Consider the following 23,678-nt stretch of genomic DNA (forward strand, 5'->3'; position numbering starts at 1 on the left):
CTTTTCTGAACCTTAGCTAGACTACATTTTTATTTAGCATTTTCAATGTTTTACTCCAATTCATCTTAATAACACTGTACTCTAAAGAAAAGAACTTGTGTCAAGCTCATGTTAACAGTATTCTAATGATAGAAATTTAAATATAGCATGGTTTCATTTAAAAATAATTTGCTAATTTTTGCTGTATCTCTTATCACAGGATACTATATATATATATATATATATATATATATATATATATATATATATATATATATATATATATATATATATATATACAAACAAACGTATTGACTGCCTTAGTCATGTAATGCTGTATCTTAGAACGTAATTGTTAAATGTATCTGCGTCTTCCAGTAGAGGTATCTGATATCGGACAATAGCTGTTTTATAAGTAGTATATGCACAACAATTAACAGCAGTTGAAACAAGATGAAAAGTATTTGCAGAAGTGTAACTGAACTACTTATATATTTCTGTCATTATTTTTGTGAATATGTACTTTTCTGAGCCTTGGAAAAAGAAAGATGCTATTAAGGCTATTCAGTAAATTCAGAGTCTCAACAGACAAGGAAAGCACACATTTAAGTAAAACAGATGACATTTTCTAGAACTGAATGTTAGAATGGGGGCCTAGCACTGAGTTTTTGAGGATCTGATGGTGATGATCCTGGCCCAGGAATGTTGAAATAAATATTTCTCATGTTTCCTGAACTAGCACTGCCATTGTTCTCCGTTCGGAGACCAGCCTTTGCTTTCCAGTTCTTCAACTCTTCGTTTACCAGCTGGTTCAGATTTTGGTGTATAAGTTCTTCTTGGTTGAAGTTTTCATCCTTTCAATAAAAAAAAAAAAATCAATTTTTAAGACAGTAGTTTAGAAATACTACACTAGCAGCTTTCTAAGATTGGTGAGGTTACCATGAATGTAATTAAATCAGGGTCTACTGGAAAGAAAAGCAATGTCATTAAAAAGTCCATTTGTAAGGAACATATGCATAAGATGTTACGTTACTAGTTTGTGTCAGTTCATTACCTGAAGTATATAATTTGCAGTAATTACAGGTATTAATGACCAGCTATATGCATGTGAGAATGTAGTGCAATGTGAAACTATTCTTTCTGGTAAAATAAAAAAAATGGACTTGGTTCTTGAAATGAAGTTATGTACTCTGATCATACAGCAGTTCCATAAAGATTCAACAACACAGCTCTCAGCTGAACTAATCAACCTTTTCTTTCTACAGTTTTGGTACTCTAAAACCCTATACCAACATAATGTGGTGTTTCTTCTCCCGCTATAGCCTCCACATCAAGGAAATGTAGTGACCTTCTTCCAACAAACACCGACACATCTGAAATTTTCTCTTTTTCCTTTGGCAGCCGGGCCTTTTACTGGATTGGCTGCACATGACACTTGGCATTTCCCTATTTTCTCTTATGTTCTGCAGCAGGGTGTTTGAAGAGGGTGACCCAGTGCCCAGGATGTCAATAAGTCATGGAGTTTTCATGATGCCCTCTTCCCCCAGTTGGACTGCATAGTCTGGAGGGCACTGTATGCAATATCAGCTTCATGCATCTTTGTGCATTTCACCTCTAGCATTGTGTGTGCCACCTTCACACAGGGTCCCTGCTTAACTCATCTTTGTGCACTTGGATTTTGTTTCTCACTCCCTCCAGTGAAACTGCTTTGAAGAGTCCCACGCGTTTCTCCCAGAATAAGACAGCAGCAACCACTTAATCCTTGATTACTGAAACATTGTTTTGTCTTTATCCTTCTTGATCAAAGTTAGAAAGTCAGTGTTGCAGTCTCGTGTCTTGGCACTGCAACTGAAGCACCAGAGAAATGTTTTAATGGAGTTTATAAAGGGAAACATAAAACATAGCATCTCCACTATAAGGCATGTGTTAATTGGACAAAAACTATTATGCAACTTGTGTTTTTTTTTTGGGGGGGGGGGGATCAATCATCAGGATGCTCTTTCTTCCTGAGGCCACAGCGTAGCTGGTGGGATTTTTCCTGAATTGTGAGCTGCTTTGCTCCAGGATCGATTATACGAACAGCAGAAATGCAACAGGAACAGCCATGTGCAGGAAAAATATTTTTGAAGTGTTTGGTAGATGTAGTTTCCTTCATTCTTAACTGCTTTTGCACTTGTTGGCATTCATGAGTTATCCTAAAAGCACTAAACACTATCTCAGATACACTGTCTACCTAAAAGAAAATTAAACCAATAATGATTATACAGAGCACAAAGATTATACTGTTTCCTCTTTTTACTGACAGGTCTGTGATTGCACAGCTGTGCAACACAAATATAAGTTGCATTACAGCGTCTTGCACTTTATCATGATTCCATTCTTATGTTTCATTTACCATAAAGATTACCATTATATACATATAGAAGACAGGTACTAAATGACAAAAAGAGCAGATTACCCAATTCCTCTGTTCATACAGTCAGCCTACCCCTTGCAACAGGGTATGACTAACCAATAGCAAAGCTGTGCTTTACTTATACTTTTCTAGCTCCTGAAATATTGCATGACGGACCTCACTAGTGAAATGCCAGTACTCCGTATTGGTGGGCTTTGGAATCTGACATTCCATTTAGATATGTTTTATTTTTTAAAAAGTCAAAGATCAAACAAACTATGTGCAAACATATATAATAAACTATACACGATGTCCATAACAATGCATACATGCAAAGGAAATCATTCAATATTTCTCTAATAAAGATTTCAATTTCTCCCAAGCAAATTAGCTTATGTGCCAGATTTTCTGTTCTCAGTTTTATAGCAAAAATTTCTCTATCACAAACAAGTTGGGCTAAATAAACAAATTCGCTGCTAAATATAAGTGTGTTCTGATTTCCAGTTTTTCATAACTACTTTCCTTGCTGTCACTAGTATTGAACATGATATATGCATTTGATTTCAGGGCATAATTTCTGGAACAGGCACATTAAACAATATGTGAGAGTCAGAAATTGTACAGTTGTCATTCCGCATAGCTTTACAGGAATCTGACATTCTAAAGGTTAGCCTTTTGTATGCAATGTATTTTACTGAACACAGTATCCATTATATTACATTGTTTGATGGCAGTAGAAGGCAGTTTACCTCACTGGTCTTTATGTGGATTAATTTAGCATTCTGCCTCTCTCTGTCTGTCTCTCTCTCACCCTCCTTTTGCCATCACCTTTCTAGACCTTCTTGAATGCTGTCATGGATTCCACAAGCCTCTCTCTCTGGACCCACATGAGCTCTTCTAATTATGAATTTCCAGATGCTACTTTTTTTCCTCAAATATACACTTCTCTAAAGTCATGTTTATGACAGTCCATTGAATCATCTTCCCATATGCCTTGTAGTTGGTTTGAATACAGACACATACTGAAAACAACAAAACCTGAAAAAAAATCTGTTTAGGACTGTGTGTGTTTGAAACCTCACAATTCACAGTAATTGTCTATAAAGGATACATAGTCTTGAAGAATACATAGGAAAAACAATAATGCAAGGTGGCAATTTTTTTGCAGGGTGATGTAGATCACATGCAGTTTGCTTTATTAGGAAGAGAATAATAAATTGAGCAATTAACTGTTTTTCAAAAGGAAAATGCATAAAAAATAAACAAACTGCATGAAATTAAAATGCTTGTACAAGTACTTGTTTATTACTGATAAAAGTAAAAGCTGCATTATATTAACCTTTCAGTAAAATGCAATAGATGAAAAATGTGTAAAGTGGTATACAACTTCAATTGCCAGAATTATAATATACTACAATTTAAAAGTGAAACCACCCCTGGAATTCAGAAAGAATCCCTCACGTTAGTGTAGAGTGCAGTGTCCAAAAGTTGCAGTTTATTGAATTGTGTAAAATGTGATGCAGAGATAAGTTTAGTCAGCGAGAAGTTCAGTTGCAATGAGCAGCAACAAGGAGAGGATAACTGTAAGTTGCTTATCTGGAGTCAGGATCCACCAACTTGTGCACACACTCAAGTCATTACAGCACAGGTACCATCATTCCATCATAGTCCATGCACTAAACACTATCCGACCTCAGATATACCTCCCACTATGGACATTATGGAGCTTTCAGACAGTGTGTCTCAGGCTGGTATGAGCCTAGCACTGAGCAGCACATTACCATCACTGAGGATGATGCCACAATATGAGCAAAAACATGACTGTCTTCAATAACTGCCTGTCTTTCTGGTGTCATTCTAAGGGGAACCGATTTTTGTCAGCTTGCAGGACATAGTTTGCAGACCACATTGCTTTGGCAAGGATGGTCTGCACCTTTCTCCTGTAGGCTTTCAAATACTGGCTAAACTTTATCCACTGTCATAATGCTTTTTTAAGGCAATGCCAAACTGCCAAACCTACGACCATAGCAAAAGCAACTCAACTGAACCTCAAGGTGTTATTGCTCAATGCCAGGAGCCTAAATAAGAAAGGCTTCACTCCCCCCAAGCCCCTCCCAACCTTGGGAGTATAGACATCTGTGCAATTACTGACACATGGTTTTAAATGGCAGAGAGTACCCCAGCAGTGGGAGGTTTCAGTGCCTTCTAAACCTTTAGACTAGTAGCGGTAGAGACAAGGGCTAAAGGTGGAAGTGTTTCAATATATATCAGTAACAACCATACTTCTAGGGTGGTCACACAGGACATCATGCTGAACTTCCTCCACACGCAGGTCACCAAAGATAAAATCCTGTACCATATCCTAGACAGCTATAGGTCACCCGCCGTGTCCCAAAAAGCTCACAATGTGTACTTGGACTTACTGAAGGCAATAACCATCCAACTCAACACCCTCCTCATGGGAGACTTTAATTACCCCACTATAGACTGGGAATCCTACACAGCCTGAAATCTACAGCCACAGAGATTCCTGGATATTGTAAGTACAAACACCCTTGACCAAATAGTGAATACACTCACTATAGGCTCCAACAAACTGGATCTTGTGCTCACAAATATGGGAGAACAAGAGACTCTCCCAATGTAACAGTTAATAACTATTCCAAGGCAAATTACTATGCTGAATTCCTGACAGAAACTCTGTGCATCCATGTCAATGGCTTCATAGAGGCTGCTGTAACTACCAGAAACAAGCCCAGGCTTAGCACCTTAAACAAACTGCACTGGTGGCATCCCAAATTGAACAGGATTTAAAATAAAAGGAAAAAATATGGCAAAAATCAGGAAGGGTAATTTCCATAAAGATAAAAAGTCTTTCATCAAACTAATTAGGCAACAAATTAAGTTAGCCTCCCAGATGAAAGATAATCATAAGGCCTTCTTCAGCTTTGTCAGAAACTTCAACAGCAACACACAGCAATGTGCTGAAGAAGTGGTTAATGGTGCCACATTTACACAGCCTGTAAACCTGTTAGTGGACAAATTCAGTTCCAGCTTTCCCCCCCTCTTACTCCCAACTACCTCCTAAAAAATTACCCTCAAACATAACCCCTCCAGTTATAACAAGGGAGCTGTGCTGTCTGAACTCACTAAAGCCAGGCCCTGATAACACCCCAGGACACCTCCAGAACAGTCTAAACTACAACTTATCAGGATCTCTGTTATTGTTTAACAGTAGTCATCCCTCTCATACCTCCGAACTATACAGATTTTTGCCTCATATTTTCTGTTTTTCATAAAATTGTGGTTTTCTAGCAAATTATTGGTGAATAATTAAAGACTGAAGTCAGAAAATAATGACAGATATTTGAGCTTCAGACTTCATACCCTTCAGAAAATTCATGCTAATATAAACCTGTTATTCTATCAACATTCTAAGTTTGCAAGAGCAATATTTAAAAATTGTCCCTATTTTTGGGTCTTTGTTCTTTTGCAAATTAAATATTGCTCTTATAAACTTAGAAAGTTGCTAGAGTAACAGGTTTGTGTTAACATACATTTTCTGATATATTTGAAGTCTGAAACTCAAATGTATGTCATTATTTGCTGACTTCAATCCTTAGATCATCCCACTGATTTGCCAGAAAACCACAAATTTTATGAGAAACATACCAAAAATATGAGGCAAAAATCTGGACATTCAGTGAAAATCTGGACAGTTAAGAGGTATGTATATAAGTATATGTGTGCTTGCATACATAGGTTCATAGGTTCATACTAGGCTATCTGCCCTAGGGCATTTATAAGCCTAGCCAGAATGTGTTTGGCTTTCGCCACCCATTTTAAATTTATTTTGCTATGCCCTTTTTCGAGGTTAGTATACTGTGCCTCTGTCTAACAGTGACACAGAAGTGATACCTGGGGTAAACCTATGATCTCCCATCCACTCATCAAGATTCCTCTTGAAGAGAGTCAATGAGGGACTCTGCGTAACCTGGACTGGGATTTTATTCCAGAGTGAAGGGAGCCTCTCGGTTATGAATCTGTCCCTCCAGCATGTCCTATTTATTTCAGTGCTGAGGTTCAAGTCTCTCGAGCGTAGCTCGATGGGATTTGGATTTTCTGAGGTGCAGCATGTCCATTAATTCCGGGTTGGACATGGCTTTATACGTCAGGCACAGGTCGCCTCTGAACAGGCGGTATGCCACTGAGTAGAGCTGGAGTTTCTTTAACCGGGCAGCATATGGCATCTGTTTGAGCCCTTTGATCATCTTGGTGAGGTACTTTTGGGGTCTTTCCAGTTGCTGCAGGTGTCTGGTAAGGTACATCCCAAAAGGGGCATTGTACTCAATTATGGGCCTGATGAGGGATGAGTAAAGAGGCACGATGACGCCCCCTGATCTAGATGTGAATCTCTTCATGATTAAGTGGGCTATATAAAATGTTTTTCTAACCACTTTGGCCATGTGGTTGTCAAATGAGAGATTGCTATCAACTTGGGTCCCCAGGTCCCTAATTACTTCTTCTGTACTTAATGGATTACCACCTATGTGGTAATTTGTGGGCACTTTGTTTTTGACAAAGGGGATGACTATACACTTTTTGGCATTTAGCTTGAGGCCATGGCTCTGTCACCAGTTGTCTGTTTCTATGAGGCCCTTTTGGAGGATGCTTGTGTCGACTGGAGAGTCGATTATGGCACCCAGTTTGCAGTCATCTGAGAACTTGATCAGCCACAGTCCTTCCGTGTTGGCCTGTACCTCCGAGAAATATATACCGAACAAGAGAGGTCCCAGGACTGAGCCTTGTGGGACACCACTTGTAACTGGTTTGGAGTCTGACATGGCTCCAGCAATTCTAACCATGTGGGTTCTGTCCTTGAGCCAGTTTGCAATCCATCTAGTGACATAGGGGTTTCTATTTAAGCTGGTGAGCTTATCTATAATGCCCAAGTGGGGTATTGTATCGAAGGCTTTTGCGAGGTCCAGGTAGGCTGTGTGGACCACCTTCCCCTCGCCAATGGCCTTGGTGACTGTTTCAAAGAAATCAACCAGGTTTAAGAGGCAGGATCTTCCCTTAACAAAGCCGAACTGGGTAGGATCCAGTGATTGTAGGTCCCCAATATCTTTATTTATGAGGTCCATGATGATCCTTTCCATAGCTTTGCAGACCAAGCTAGTCAGGCTTATGGGGTGATAGTTTCCAGGATCTGTTGAGGCACCACCTTTATGGAGAGGGACCACTGTTGCTGTACGCCACTCTTTGGGCACATATCCTGTAGTAAGGCTGAGATTGAACAGTAGTTTTATGTTTGGGTTTAGCTCTTCTTGGAGTTTATGTAGGACGCAGCCCGGGACACCATCTGGTCCCATTGATGCTGTGTTTTTTGCTTTGGACAGGGCGGCTCTTATCTGAGCATCTGAGATGTCAGGGAGGCAGCACTCTGCTGGGATAGATATTTGGCCTTTTGGTGGGGAGGGGGGGGGAGAAGTTTGCGTTGAACTTGTCAACTAGGATGTTGGCAATGTCTGTGGGTTTGGTGTATTTTTTGTCATTTTGGACTAATTCTGAGCATATCTGGGAATTACCACCCAGGTTCCTAACATAACTAAAGAAAGCCTTGTGATTATCCTTAGTGTCCTGTGCAATTTTTCTCTCGAAGCTGGCCTTAGACAATTTTATGTGTGCCCGTAGTTTTTTGCTAATACTGATCAGTAATGCCTTCCCTTTTTGGGATTTTGATCTATGATTTAGTAGCTTCCTCCTTGTATTGTATAGTTTGTTTATGGCTGGGGTCCACCAGACAGGACGTCTGCCTTTGGAGGATTGGGTCTTGGTTTTATTTGGGATCGCATGATCCATGCATTCCTGAAGGTGTTCATAGAATGCGTTTATAAAGGATTCTGCGGTCAGGGTCATATTTTCCACAGGCCCGGGGGCTTTGAAGGATTCCACCTCAGTTTTGAGGAGTGTGAAATTTGCTTTAGAGAAGTTTTTCACTGTGGTTTTCTGGGCAGGGGGTGGGGTCGGGATGTGAATATCCAGTGAGATTAGTTTATGGTCTGATCTTACCAGTGAGGGATACACTTCTGGTCTGGAGCACAGAGTCCCCATGTTGGTGATGATCAGGTCCAGTATGTTTTCCCCTCTTGTGGGAGTGGTAACAAGTTGTTCCATAGCATTTGAGTTTATAAATTCTAGGAACCTTTGGGCTAGGGTGTTGGAGCTAGAGTAATGCTCCCAGTCTATGTTTGGGTAGTTGAAGTCGCCCAATATAATGGTGTTTGGAGAGACCTTCATATTTTCCAGTGTTCTCAGGAAGGCCGAGTGGGGTTCCTGGGTTTGGGAGGGTGATCTGTAGCAGGCTATAAACTGGAAGGCAGTTTTACCCACTGTTAGTTGCACATGGATAGTCTCTGATGCTTTGTGCTTTGCCACCAACCTGGAGGTGTGGGTATCTTTGATGAATATCGATACTCCCCCTCCTTTTGTGGTTCGGTCCAAGTTTTGGGGCCAAAAAGCATGGTATGAGGTATAACCTAGTAGTGCTGGGGTGCTCTTGGGAGCCCTGAACCAGGTTTCTGTTACTGCACAGATATCGATGTTCTCCATGCTAAGGAGAGTTTTGAGTGCATGCATCTTGAGGTTTAGACTTCTGGCGTTGAGTAGCATTACTCTTAGTTTCTTATCCCTTGTGATACCTATGGAGGTGGGTTTGTCTTTTGAGCCTTGCCTAAAAACGGCACTATGGGGTAGCAAGAGCCTTTGCCAATATCCGAAAGCCCAGGGGTGACAGGTGCAAGCCGTCCCTTGCGAAGCATCGTGGCTTGTCGAGCATATCATCCCAAGCTGACAGGCATTGGATCCCCTTTGAATGACACCAGTACTTAAGCCAATTGTTGAAATTGATCATCTTGTCTTCATATTGTGGCATCATTCTTGGTGAGGGTAAGATGCTACTCAAGGTCAGGGTCATACCGGCCTGGGATACATGCTCAGAGAGCTGCTTTATGTCTCTTTTCATGTAGTCCAGGGAGGTACGTCTCAGGTCATTCACACCAGCATGGACAATGACTGAGTCATATTTGTACTTGCCTTGGAGTGACCTGAGTGCTTGTGTTATGTGTAGAAGTGTATTTGTGACTGAAAGAGAGAGAGAGAGAGAGGGTTAGTGATTGAGCAGTGGCAGCAGAAGTTAAGAGATATGCATATCTCTCAACCTTTTAATTCACGATATCTGAATTAAGTGTACAGTAATGGGGGAGGGGACAAAGGTTCAAAGATAGGGATACAGCTTAAATATTGCTCATAGAAACTTAGAAAGCTGCTGGAATAAAATGATTTGTTTTAGCATGCATTTTGTGAAACAAATGAAGTCTGAAACTCAAACATATGTCTTTAATTAGCAACTACAATCCCCAGTGATTTGCCAGCAAAACAAAACATTTATGAGGAACAGACCAAAAAAAAAAAAGAGAGAGAAAAATCTGGACATTCTTTGAAAATTTAGAGAGCTGAGAGTTATGGAGGTAAAGCAGTTTTAATGGCTGCCATTATTAAATGACTGTTTTAAATGCAGAAAAAACATACCAACTGGACAACCACAACTGAAGACACGGCTTTAATAAAAATGATGATAAAAATAGCAGCAAACAAATTCCATATAAAAGTCAGATAGAAAAGGACAAATGCTTTCACATACATCTTCTTCAGCTCATATAAGAAACTAAAAAAAATGAACATTTTTAATCTAACATTTGACCTATCAAAACAAGAGAAAATTGCACCAAAAAACAATGACATAATTTCCTCATACAGTCAATACAACGTCCTATGTGCCTTAAGACTCTGCCCACTCAGAATGGGTTTGATATTAACCTGACTATTCAACCCTGGATGCTTATAAGCTTGCATCCGAAGAATCCATTTTAACTCCATCTGCTCCAAATAGTTGTTATAGTCACCACCTCTCACATTTTTAAAAACATGTTGTAACACCCTAAAAGAAAAATCATGTCCAGGGCATTCAGATTGATGTTTGGCAAGGGCATTGTTTATATCACCCTTCCTCATATCTGACAAATGTTTGTATACCCTGTCACTTAATCGTTGGATGGTTTTACCCACATAGAAGCAGGAGCATACATCACATGTTGCTAAGTACGCTATAAAGCGGGTAGTGCAGTCTGCATAAAATTTGGGAATAAATTCAAATGCTAAAGTGGGGTGTTTATATATTTGCTGTTTAGTCAAAACCCTACATACACTACAGGACCTACAGGGATAAGTCCCAGTACATTGACTTGACTGTCCAGGGCATTTAATATCATTGCACAACAACTATTTAAGATTGTTGTTGCTTCGATAGATGAAATATGGTGCGGCCCCTACTAAGCCAGTTGTTGCAGTGTCCAGTGTTAAAATAGCCCAGTGTTTCTGTATGATACTTTTTATAACATTGTTATTGTTGGTAAAATTAGTTATAAATGAAGTATGACATTTTGACTTCCTTCTATTGATCATGTTACCATCCCTAACCCTCAAAATCGGAGCATTGACTATCAAGGCTCGATCTTGAGTGGCACTAGGTTTGGTAACATTTTGTTCCACAAAGGAGGGTTGAAAATCACCCAGCCTATCAACTTTAAGGCTATCAAGTATTTCCCTAACAGTAGTGCCATTATATCCCCTATCAATAAACATTGCCTCCAGAGTATCAAATTCCTGTTGCATGTCACCCTCATTGTTACAAATCCTGGACACTCTAGTGAATTGGCTTTTCAGTACACTTGAAAATACATGCCCAGGATGCATACTATCTCTAGATAGAAGGCTGTTATGCTGTTATTTAAATATATAATTTCTTAATGTAAACAAAATAAAGTAGGCTGACAGGTATTTGGTGGAACCAAAGTGCATTGCTGCTTTTTCTTAAGAAAAAAAATGTTTTCAACTATCTACCATAGTTTCCAAGTTGATAGGTAATCACATTTCAAGAGCTCATCATAATCTTTGCTCATGATTGCTGTTACAAGTACAGGTTCTTCAAATACAGCCTCCACTAGTGTAGCCAAAGTACTGTGTAGCAAACATGTGGGAAACTGCACTGTTCAAAGAATCTTCTGTCTCTTTTTCATGTCCATTGGTTGGATTAGTTTTCTGAAATCCTGTTCTGATTCTGGCATAGCTTATCACAGATAAACCATGACCAAAAACCGAAGACGTAGGTCCTGAATAACTGTAAATATCATGCAGGGATTTGTCTTTTAAACAGTTTATTTTATGAAATATTTTTTAGCTCTCAGTTATGCCAAGGATCTCTTTCAGACTACAAATGTAGTTTCTCATACAGGCTTCATTATCAGGTGTAAAACCCCACTATTTTTTTTTTACTTTTTTTAATCTCTGTTGTCAGTCAGTCATGAGGGTCCTCCTATTAATCTTACTGGGTAAGGAGAGGACTAGTCAGTCAGGTGGCCATCAAGATGTTTCCTCTCATTACTTCTCTAACTGCACATGGTTGCCCTTACAGCATACTCGCTGATATAGTGAAACATTGTTGTGTCAGGCCAGTTGGTGTGTGTTTGTTTCAACATATAACTGACCTGGCTACAATGCCCAATGCTGCCAGACAATCCTTTTGTGCAGCTTGGTCCAAAGTGCTTTTAGTGCCACCATAATGAGTCATCAGTACTACCAGATTGGTTAACCTCTATCCTCCCAAAATGGACAAATCAGCACTGGCTATTCACATTCTCCCTACCTGGCCATTTCCTCCAGCAGCTGAGCTGCTAAAAGATCCTGTGTCCCTTGGGTCACATTGAGGAATTTATCCCTTTGTGCCATGGTGCTGGCTACAGATAACCTCAGCTTTGAGCTTTCAGTGAGATTCTGTGCAACAACACTGGATTCCAGAACAAAGTGTAAATAAAAGAAGAAGACAAACATACACTTTTATTCATCTTGAACTGTCAGTCTAGTTAAATGCATTTAAAAAATGTATAACAGCAAGAGTGCCGAACAAAATGTTGCAAGCTAAACAAAAGATTAAAGTTTAGATCACTATGTCCCATGCAAACAAAAAGATATACAAAGTTCTTTGCGAATTTCGATGTGTAGATCTAAACAAAATGCTGGGCATAACTTATGGCTATAACAGTGTAGGTCAGGGCCAATTATAGTGTTTAGCCATATCCAGTGCTTAAAACTAATTGCTGTTGTTGTTTGCAGATGTAGAAGCTATTTTTCTAATGAGTTGGTGAGGGTGGTATTGCTCTGTGGAGTACGTAGAATACATTAACTCAAATAAGTGAGGAGTGGGATGGTTTCCCTCAATGCTCATGTGGCCACTTTGTGGACTCTTTCCCCATATAGTTCTGCTGTTAACCTATGTCCATAGCACTTGGAAACAGTCCATATCCTTAGTACCACATCTTCAGCAAGAGCCATTGCCACATCTCTATTTGCTTATACATAAGGATATAGTTTGCCAAAAGTGTATTTTCCAGAAATGCATGAAAAACATGATATGGTTGTTCAGCATTTATTCACTGTTGAGATATGGTGTCACATGTATTCATCAGTTATAGACCCCACCAGTAATGATCACTTTTGTCTGTCCCCATCAAAAGCTCCTTGGCTGTAGTTATCAATCATGGAATATATTCCAAGAAAGTAAATGGGATCTGATGGTAGTCAGTGGTGGCTTTCAGCCAAATTCTTTTGGCAATATATCATTGTTTTTGTTGATATGTCTGCTAATGCTAAGCAGCTATAAATACTACCACCAGGAACTATTGCTTTCTCTTCTCATTAGATTGATTTACAACACAGATAGAGGTTTATAGTTGTTTGTAAACAAGTCTTGCCAATATATCATATCATTTACTGTCCAGCTGGACCATATGAATGATTTTCCTTCTATCAATACTCTGTCATTTGCCCATATTCTGGCTGGTTGTCACCAGGATTAGTACATGACAGAGTTTATTCTCTCATCCACCTGGATTCCATATTATTATTTTCTCTTCATTTGGGAGAGGTTTGCTTTTGATATACATTAAATAGATCACAGTCAGTAGCCAAATGGGTCTGGGTTTTTCCTGGCCAAGACAAAATGAGATAGATCTGCTTGACAGGCATGTCTTTTTAGGGTCAGGAAAGTTTAAACTCCCCAGTTTTTTAAACGTCATCATCTTCTTCCACACTAGTTGTGTTTGTGCTATTCCATATAAAGTTATACAATATCTGTTATATATTTTTAGTAAGGAAGTGGGCATCTAAAAGTGATATACAGTGGACCAGGAAAATTAACTTTGGTAGTAGGAGTATACATATGGCTGCAGTTTTGACCAGAAGTGATAGTTTTAGGTTTTGCCAAGAATTTTGTTTATCTTTGCAAAATGCTATTGATGGATTAAGTTGTTTAGCCAGGAGTGTCCCATGTGTGAATAAGATCTCAATATCCACGTATTTGTACTGTGTACTCCATTTGAGTCCATGTTCTTGATCTTCTTTTGGACTTGTAAGCATTGTGGATTAAGAGGAAATGCAATCATTTTTGTGGATTAACTGTCAGTCCTGACAAGCTGTTGAAGTCATGGAGCACATTTAGCACTCCATTCATCTATATTTGTGGGTCTTTGATGAGGCGGGTACAATCAGCTGCGAGCCAGGTGTTTGTGAGGGTACACATTTCCAAGTAAGGTATGTCTCAGTAAGAGTAACTGTGTTTTAAATAGAGGCAAAATACAGCAAGGGTGAATAAACGTGTAGACAGTAGACAGCCTCATCTAGTTCCCCTAAAGTGCTCAAAATGGGGGGCAATTATATTATTGGTAATAGCTTGTAGCACTGGCTGCCTATACAGGAGCTTATACCACCTTCCCAATTCCTCTGTCATTCTAAAATCCTAAAGGCATTGAGGACCTGCCATATAAACTAACAGTGTATGAAGTCAAAGGCTTTGTTGAAATCTATGACTACCACTGCTGTGTGGCTGTGTGTTTAAATATCTTAGTAACGCTGAGATACCTTGTCTACTGGAAATAAATCCTTACTGATTATTATCAATGAGATCCAGGATACATTTTCAAGCCTATTCACCAAGATCATGGCTAAGATGATGACTCCATGGTATTAATTAGATGGCTTTATAATTTCTGGGATCTACAGGGTATTTTCTTTTTTTACGAATGTAATAATATTTGCCACTCTGGCATGGTATGGTAGCTCCCCTTTCTTCAGGCTTTCTGTAAATAGATTCAAAAAAGGCATGGTGTTATATATTTCTGAATATTTCCATACAGTTCTACAGGGATGCCATCAGAACCTGCAGCTTTTCCTGATTTCAGTGAATGCATTGTTAATGTTAACTCATATGGTGACAGGGGTTTTGTTCAGAGTGATCTATTTGCCTCTTTCAGTGTGTGCCATATGATTCTCTCATTAAACCTACTCCAGTTATTAGTAAGGAATTCTGGTAGGGTTGGCAGCTTCTGCTGAGATGAGAAGCCATATCTCATTAATTACATTTGCAGAGTTGTCATCCTTTAACATTTGAGGTGAAAATGTTTGTTTCCTTTCTCTCAGGCAGTATGAAAGTAACTCGGGTGGATTTGCATGACCCAGTAATATAGTATCAGTCTTTCCCATTTATGATACTGAGTGGCATATTTGATCCCCTTTACCTCCCCTTTCAAGCTGGTTATTTTTCTTAGCAAAGACTGTCAATGTATTGTTTTACAATGAGTGCAAGCTTCTAATCTATTAAGATCTGTGTAAGCTTCATATGATTTTTCTGCTCTAGATAATGGAAGTAGTCCAATAGATTTTGTTCAATCAAGCCACAAATGTACCAAATTGAGTCCTTCTCAGTGGAGTGTTGTTGCCTGAAGTTTATTACCCACCTGCATACGTTCTCTGCCTGTTGGATCTTGTAATATGAGAGGATCACTCTTAGTGATAGGCTGGAACATACCTCTCAACAGTCCAGATTTTCACAGAATGTCCAGATTTTTGCCTCATATTTTTTGGTCTGTTCCTCATAAAATTTGTAGCTTTCTGGCAAGTCAGTGGGATGGATGTCACTACATAATGACATACATTTCAGTTTCAGACTTCGTATCCTTCAGAAAATGCATAATGACAAAAAGCCCATTATTTTAGCAATTTTCTAATCTTATAAGGGCAATATTTAAAATCGGTTCATATTTTTGGACCTCTGTCACCCATTATTTTGGATTTGTCCAGATTTCTTGTGTTAAGAGCTTGAGAGGTATGGGTTGAAGGTGGGGCCAGAAATCACTGGTATGTTCCCATAGTACCGTATTATGATCCAGTAGAGCATCTGAGATTAGCTTTAATGTTTTAACCCCTTCAAGCAAATGGTGTCTGACAAAAAAAAAAAAAAAGAAAACTATTCTACCTACTATGCCAATTTGAGCTTCAGAAAATGTATAATCATGTTTGGTGGGATTTAAGGCTTGCCATAGATCCACCAGAAAAACTGCTTCCACCCACTTCATTAATATGTCTTCAAGTTTCATTAATTGGGCCCGTGTGGTGAAGAATCAGTCCTTTGTGTTATGTAGCACTATGCTAAAATCTCTCTGTAATAAATAGTAAGTGATGCTCCCCTAAGATCATCAGCACTTCACATAACGTAAGGAAGGATATGTTCTGTATTTGTCCCATAAAAATTAGCTATGGTCATATCCCCTTGTGCTGTCCTGATCTTGACTGCAGCCAATCAGCCCTTGGTGTCTACATTCAAAACTATGATCATCTGTTCCAACTTGTCACTGACCAGAATTAATTCACTCCCAGGGGCTTGGCCACTGCTGGCCACTCATATCAGCCTCTCTACTGCAATAAATGCTGTGAGATGTCTTTCTTTTTAAGTGTTGTTTTTTGTACAAAAGCTATATGGATTTTCAGCTGGTGGAATCTTTGCAAAATACAGGCTAGTTTTATATTAGAAATGAGCCCCCTGATGCTCCAAGTAAGCAAACTGTACTGCGTGTTAGTGGCTATTATTTTCAATGCTCAAGTGTCTGTGGTAATAACTATTACAAAAGCAATTGCTCTAACAAATTACAGAACAACTACTATTCAATGCCTAGCTCAGATATCATAAAGCAACACTGGTGCATGAGCACCAAGCCAGTGGAAACAATACTTGAAAGCAATGGAACACTGTTCAGCTCCACTCCATGGTAGATGTTCTAACTTTGTCCTCCCTTTTGCTGAGTATTGGAACACTTTGTGCTAATCACCTTATTCAGATATTGTGTATTGGGGGAGGGAAGGATAATCATAATTAAGTTGGCTTTATCAGTTAACCCATTTATTTGTGATCCTCCTGTCTCATTCACATTCATGCCTGAGGGTGCTCTCTCTTACCCACATTGGGACTTCTCAGTATACAGGTACTAAGTTCACATGTTCCAGTACACTGACTGGCCAAATGGATATCAAAGAATGCTGATTACTCAAGAAATGGCTCATACACTTTATCATCTGCATAAAGATTTAAATTTATTTTAAAAGTTTTAAGATTATCAGACTGTTGCACGCAGTCATAAACAGTTATATATGAGTGTCATTCCCTGGAATGCCCCAGTTTCATCTCAAAATTCATATTTTTATGTCTATATGTGTGAACATAGTCTATAAAACAGGATAATGACATATTTCATACGCTAATATACAATCTCTATGTTATATATCTATAACAAAATGAAAAACAGTTCAAATATTTACATCTAGTCCCATATTCTGCAGTCCTAAGTGTTGCAATTAATTTTATAATTTTTCTTTATACACCTTTAAAAATATTTAATTGTCCTTGACGGTATACAGACAATGTCTTACTTTACTCTATAATCAGCCTAAGTCTTAGTAACAAAAACGAAAATGTTCTGTCTTGTCGAAAAATTCCTTAACAAGTATCCCATGCATTTAATAGCCTTTATACTTCTTACCTTATCATGAGTAGTCAAAAAGAAAAGTTTGATGTAATAGTAAATCTTATATTGTTAATCCTCGTTTATTCCTTACGCATGGGTATCGGTTCCGACCTTGGAACCGAGCCCGCCATCTTCCAAGCTCACGTCAGCTACAAACTCTCGAGCTAAACTCTTACGCAGAATTTCCCTCTCCCTGTTACCTCAGATTTCGTTTGCCGCGTCTCCATTCAGTCGTGTCAAGCTGCCTCTCTTGAGCTAAGTATAGATATTTGTTGTCAGACTAGTCTAATATAACCTTTTCTGTCAGAAAAGTTTCTAATTTGTTGTCTCTTACCTTATCGCATTTAGCGACTATATTTCCTTGAGTTTTCATTCTCTTTACTCTGCACTTTTTACCGCAAGGTATTTTCTCCCTTACCATCATTGGTAAACTCTTCTCTTCTTCTTTACCTTCGGGTATTCTTTCGTACCATTTCTGGTACCCTTTCTTCTTTCTCCTTTTCTATCATGGCAGATAAAAAAGGTAGTCCAGGATTTAAAAGTTGTTCAGATTGGGGACACAAATTACCTACATCAGATGCATACTCTCTGTGTGTTTATTGCTTGGGTGTGTCTCATGTATCTGTTGACCCACCCTGTGGTATTTATAAGAACTTTTCCAACAGAACTTTGATTGAGAGGAAAAATAAATTGTTACTGAAGGGACTTCTTAAATCTCCCTTTTCAGAGGCTATTTCTGGGTTGGAGGCTTCAACCTCTCCTAGAGCCCATAAGAAAAAATTGGATGACCCTACAAAGGCCAAGTCTCTGCCTACATCCCCGGCTGGGGACTCCCACCAACCAAGACCTAAGAAGGCTAAGATTTCTGCTTCGGAGCTCACTCTGTCAGCCCCAGTGCTTTTGGTGCCTAGACCTTTGGCACCAAGGCCTTCGGTGCCATTAGTGATTTTGGCTCCGTCTACTGTAGCCTTTTCTGTATCGGTACCGAGGGGCTCCTTGGTTCACACTACTACTACTGCTACATCGGCATTGGCGCAGACCTTAACCACATTGGCTCCAACATCTTACCCAGAACCGACACCTCAGTTATTGACACCAATTTTGTTGGTTCCAGCTAGGGTACCAGCAACCACTTTGGCTTTTTGTCAGTGCAGACCATGACCTCGGCATTAATGATTTCCTCAGTGCAGACACCCGTAGTCCAGTCTTTCTCAGCACCGTTGTTCTCAGTGTGGACTGGTGAGGTAGGCACTGAGCTTGTCCCTTAAGTGGACAGACCTGTTTCTCCCTCAGTTATGTCCGTGAGGTCCACTAGAAGCCTTTCTGAACATGACATGTTGCATCTTGTGGATCAAGTGCTTCTGGCCAGAGGTATCCTACCCCCTAGGACCTATCCTTCCTTGGGAGGTGATCACCCATCACCAAAGACCCCTTCTTATTCTCCTCCTTCATTGCCCCCCACCCTCCTCTGGACTGCTGTGTTCACAAGTCGCACCTAGCGGACACCGGGCACAAGGGCCTCAGGACGTATTCCCACAGGAAACCCCCCTTTCCATTGTCTTTCCCAGCTTCCTCCTCTGAGGAAGTTCACCGGAAAAGTTTGTGCAAGAGGAAGCACATGGACTCCACAGAGAAGTCCCTCACTGAAGACACAGACTTTGACGATGGGGAAGGATCCCCTCGGTCACCCTCTGAGGTATCCTTTGGTGATATCCTCAAAATCCTTAAACAGAGAGGTGACTGGCAGCCCTCTAATCTGACCTCTGAGGAGTCTTTGTTCCTGCAGACTTTTTGCGCCCGCCCCCCCTACCTCCTGGTTACTCCACCTGCCAATGAACAGGTCCGGCTCATCATGCAGCATGTGTGGAAGGCTACTGACACCGTCGAGGCTATTCCTCAGAGGCCAGATAAGATTTTGTCCCCTCCTGCTATGGATTCCCATTGGTCCAAAGGTCTTCCTGTGGATGCTCTGGTGGTAGCGGCCACAAACAAAAAGGATCTGGTGGAAGAAGAAAGCCAGACTGTCTATCTGCCCAACAAAGAGTCCTGGGCCCAGGACAGGATAGGGAAGCACACCTCTGCATCAGCGACCTTTGCTATCAGGTCCCTAAATTATATGGCACACTTTACCAGGCTTCAAAGGGATCTAATTTCTAAGGTCTCTGAAACCTTGGCTGGTGCCGTGTCTGATGAGGTCCGTGACAAAGTGGCCTCTCAGCTGGCCACCATTGAGTCAATATCTAACTCCTCTATGTGACTGATATCTCATGCATCAGAAGGAGCAGCTATAGTGGCAGGTTCAGCTCTGGTCTTGAGACGACAAGCCTGGATGTGCTTGTGCAATTTCGCGGAACCCTTTAAGGCTTCCTTTCTTAATGCTCCCATTGAAGCCTCTTCATTGTTTGGACCCAAAGTTAAAAGCACACTGGCCAGATGTGAACAGGACAGTAAGACCCTTTCTGCCATAGATGTCCGTTATTCTTCCCCTCAACATGCTTTCTCCCGAAACAAAAAGAGTGGGAAGATATGGTTCAAGAAGTCTCAGGGTCCTTTCCATGACACACAGGTTCTCCACTAGAGGCACAGGGGGAAACTCACAGGGAAGATGCCCCTTTCAGGGCAGAGGGGGTCCACATAACCAGGGTTCCAGGGACTCTTTTCCTGGCCAATCCTACCAGCGCTCCTGAAGAGCGGCCCAACTCCTTTCGTCTGGAGGTGGTTGGGGATCATTTCTCCTTGTACCCTTCTGCCTGGCTAACCATCACCACTGATTCTTGGGTACAAAGGATTACAACCAGAGGTTATCATGTCCCCTTCAATCTTTGTCCTGTCCCTTCAAAAAACCTTCCCGAAGTTCCACCCAGTTAGAGGGAAGAAGCAGCACTAGAGACAGAAAAGCTACTAAGAAAAAGAGTCATCCAAATTGTCCCTCCAGACCAGATAGGATCCGAATTCTACTCAAGACTATTTTTGGTGCCAAAGAAAACCGGGGACTGGAGACCAATTTTGGATCTCAGTGTATTAAACAAGTTTGTAAGAGTACAAAATTCCGGATGGTCACAATACAGTCTATCCTCCCACTTTTGGAAAAGGACGATTGGATATGTTCGATAGATCTTCAAGATGCGTACTTCCACATAAAAGTGGACAGGCCATCAAGATGATTTCTGTGTTTCCGTGTGGGAGCCAGTCACTACCAGTTCAGAGTACTGCCCCTCAGACACTCTACAGTCCCCAGAGTGTTCACAAAGTGCATGGCAGTCATCACAGCTCACTTGCGACTACAAGGATTCCAGGTGTTTCCATACTTAGATGACTGGCTCATCTCCGCCCCACCAGACATCTATTGGAAGAAGCCTTGGCATACTCTCTCCTCACTGCACAAAGGCTAGGCATAACCATAAATGGGCAAAATTCCAATCTCACCCCATCTCAATCCACAGAATTCATAGGGGTCATCTTGGATACAAAGAATTGCAGAGCATCCATTCCAGAGCACAGAATTCTGAGGATAAAGCAACAACTGATCCCAATCCTTTCAAGGGAGAAATCCACAGCTCACTCTGTCCTACAGCTGTTGGGTTCCATGGCAGCCTCCATCACCATTGTCACCCTGGCCACGTTTCACATGAGGCTTCTAAAATGGCTACTGCTCACCCAATGGTATCCTTTCCAATATCCTCTTTCAGCCAAGATTTGAGTAACTCACAGATGCAAACAGGTTATGACCCACAACCCATCACAATGGTCTCACCCCATCTCCCCCCAGCTGCCCAAGGCTACAGAGTCCACGGACACCTTCCTGATGGGGTGGGGGGGCTATGTCAGGGACAGACAGTCCGAGGCACTTGGTCCAAATTGGAGGCCCAACTGCATATAAATGTTCTAGAGCTGAGGGTGATGCTTCTGGCATTGCAAACATTCCATCCCCTGCTGCCATCTGGGATGATTGTGATTCAATCAGACAACATGGCGGTGGTCTGGTACATCAACAAACAGGGTGGAACCAAATATTACCCCCCCTTTGTCGAGAGGCCATGAAGATATGGCAATGGGAGATGGCTACCAACCATTTTCTTCTAGCAACGCACATTCCCGGGCGTTCCAACGTGATAGCAGACAGACTCAGCAGGTGCATTCTACAACCTCACAAGTGGTCCCTGAATCACTTGATAGCAGTGGAGATCTTCCACCACTGGGGCCATCCTTGCTGTAACCTCTTTGCATCCCCAACCAACTGCAAATGCAGCAACTACTTTGCCTTGATTCCCCCTCCAGGACAGTCACCCAGTGATGCTCTAGTCCATGATTGGACCTCAGGTCTTCTTTATGCATTCCCACCTCTCCCCCCCATTCCCCAGTTTCTAAAGAAAGCCCATCGGTTGAAGAGCAAGGTGATCCTCATAGCACCATATTGGCCTCGTCAGATTTGGTTCCCCTTCCTTTGGCCTCACCTGCTAGATCAACCATGGATTCTCTATCCAACTTCGGGATTGATCTCACATCCGCAGAACCTGATTCATCCCAACTTGGACAGCCTGAAGCTCACAGCTTGGCTCCTCCAATTCCCTTGATTGCCAGGCAGAATGATCTTTCTTTACTAGTACGGGACATTCTTATTGCATCTCATAAGTTTTCCACTATAATTACTTATCTAAGCAAGTGGAAAAGATTTACCTGTTGGCTGAAAGAAAAACAAGTAGATCCCTTCTCAGCCTGAAGCTCACAGCTTGGCTCCTCCAATTCCCTTGATTGCCAGGCAGAATGATCTTTCTTTACTAGTACGGGACATTCTTATTGCATCTCATAAGTTTTCCACTATAATTACTTATCTAAGCAAGTGGAAAAGATTTACCTGTTGGCTGAAAGAAAAACAAGTAGATCCCTTCTCAGCACCGGTGTCGATAATACTAGAGTATCTGGCCAACCTATTTCAATCGGATCTATCGGCCTGTACCATTAGAGTTCATTTGGCTGCAATATCTAATTTCCATGAGGGTGTCCAAGACTCCTCTCTTATGTCACACAAATTATTCAAGACCTTCATAAAAGGTGTGAATAATCTGAAGCCCCCTTTTAGAGAACCTATTCAACCATGGGACCTGTCACTAGTTCTACAAGCTCTGACAATTCCATCTTTAGAACCAGCTTCTTCTTGTGACCTCAAATATTTGTCATGGTAAACCTTGTTTTTGGTCACCATTACTTCTGCCAGATGTATCTCTGAGCTTCAAGCCTTATGCATGAATAGTCCATACTTGATTTTTCATAAAGATGGAGTGTCTTTGAGAACTAATCCTTCATTTCTGCCAAGAGTGATCTCTGAAATGTCCATTAATCAAACTATTGAATTGCCAGTTTTCTACCCCAATTATTCAAACAAAGGAGAGTATTGCCTACATACTCTAGATATTCACAGGCAAATTCACTTCTACTTGAGCAGGACTAAGGCCTCTCGTAAATCAGACCAGTTATTTTTGGCCTATTCTGGACCTAGAATAGGATGTGTTGTTGCTAAGGTCACATTGGCTAGTTGGTTGAAAGATCTTGTGACCTTCATTTATACACAACGTAATATTCCATTGCCTACGACCATAAAGGCTCATTTGACAAGGTTGGTAGCAACTTCTGCTGCCTTCCATGCCAGAGCTTCTTTACATGACATCTGTGCAGCTGCAACTTGGGCTACGCCTCATAACTTCATCAATCATTACAAATTGGATTTGGCCTCCAGGGGAAGAGCATCCTTTGGTTCTATGCTGCTCAGGAATGTCGTTCCATGACAGCCTCCCAGGAAAAGAGGTAGCTTGGGACTCTGTCCCATGTGTAAGGAATGAACGAGGATTAAAAATATCAGATAAAGAAGTTATGTCTTACCATAATGTTCCATCTGTATTGTTCATCCTCGTTCAGTCATTATGACCGTCCCTCCTTCCCCCTCCTGTGGCTTCTAGTGGATCTCACCATCCAGTTCTCTTAGGTCATTTGACCAGAGGTAGCCTCTACCTTCTTTTGACTTGCAAACTCAATCTGAGGTAACAGAGAGAGGGGAATTCTGGGTAAGAGTTTAGCTCGAGAGATTGTAGCTGATGCGAGCTTGGAAGATGGCCGGCTCAGTTCCGAGGTCGGAACCGATATCCATGGGTGATGACTGAACGAGGATCAACAATACAGATGGAACATTATGGTAAGACATAACTTCTTTTTCCTGGTCCTTATATTCATTGACCTTCTCTAGATATAAAGTCATTAAATATATAGGAAATCTAGTGATTTTATTAGAGAAGTGCATAATATTACACTTCTCAAAACTTAATTTTAGCCTGGTATCCAAG

At 40.8% G+C, this 23,678-nt stretch overlaps 1 protein-coding gene across 1 annotated transcript in view; it reads right to left on the reverse strand.

The window, feature by feature from the left end:
* Positions 1-289: 289 nt before the first annotated feature.
* PKD2L1 (polycystin 2 like 1, transient receptor potential cation channel) overlaps positions 290-23,678 on the reverse strand; it is a 505,878-nt gene continuing 482,489 nt past the window's right edge. The window contains exon 15 of the mRNA XM_044056364.1: positions 290-833. Within this exon, the coding sequence (XP_043912299.1) occupies positions 621-833 (213 nt within the window). The 3' untranslated portion in view covers positions 290-620. The remainder of the gene's footprint in view (positions 834-23,678) is intronic.

The sequence above is a fragment of the Protopterus annectens genome, chromosome 14.part0 (genome assembly GCF_019279795.1).
Source record: "Protopterus annectens isolate FY-2018-M chromosome 14.part0, PAN1.0, whole genome shotgun sequence".
Taxonomy (NCBI): Eukaryota; Metazoa; Chordata; order Ceratodontiformes; family Protopteridae; genus Protopterus; species Protopterus annectens.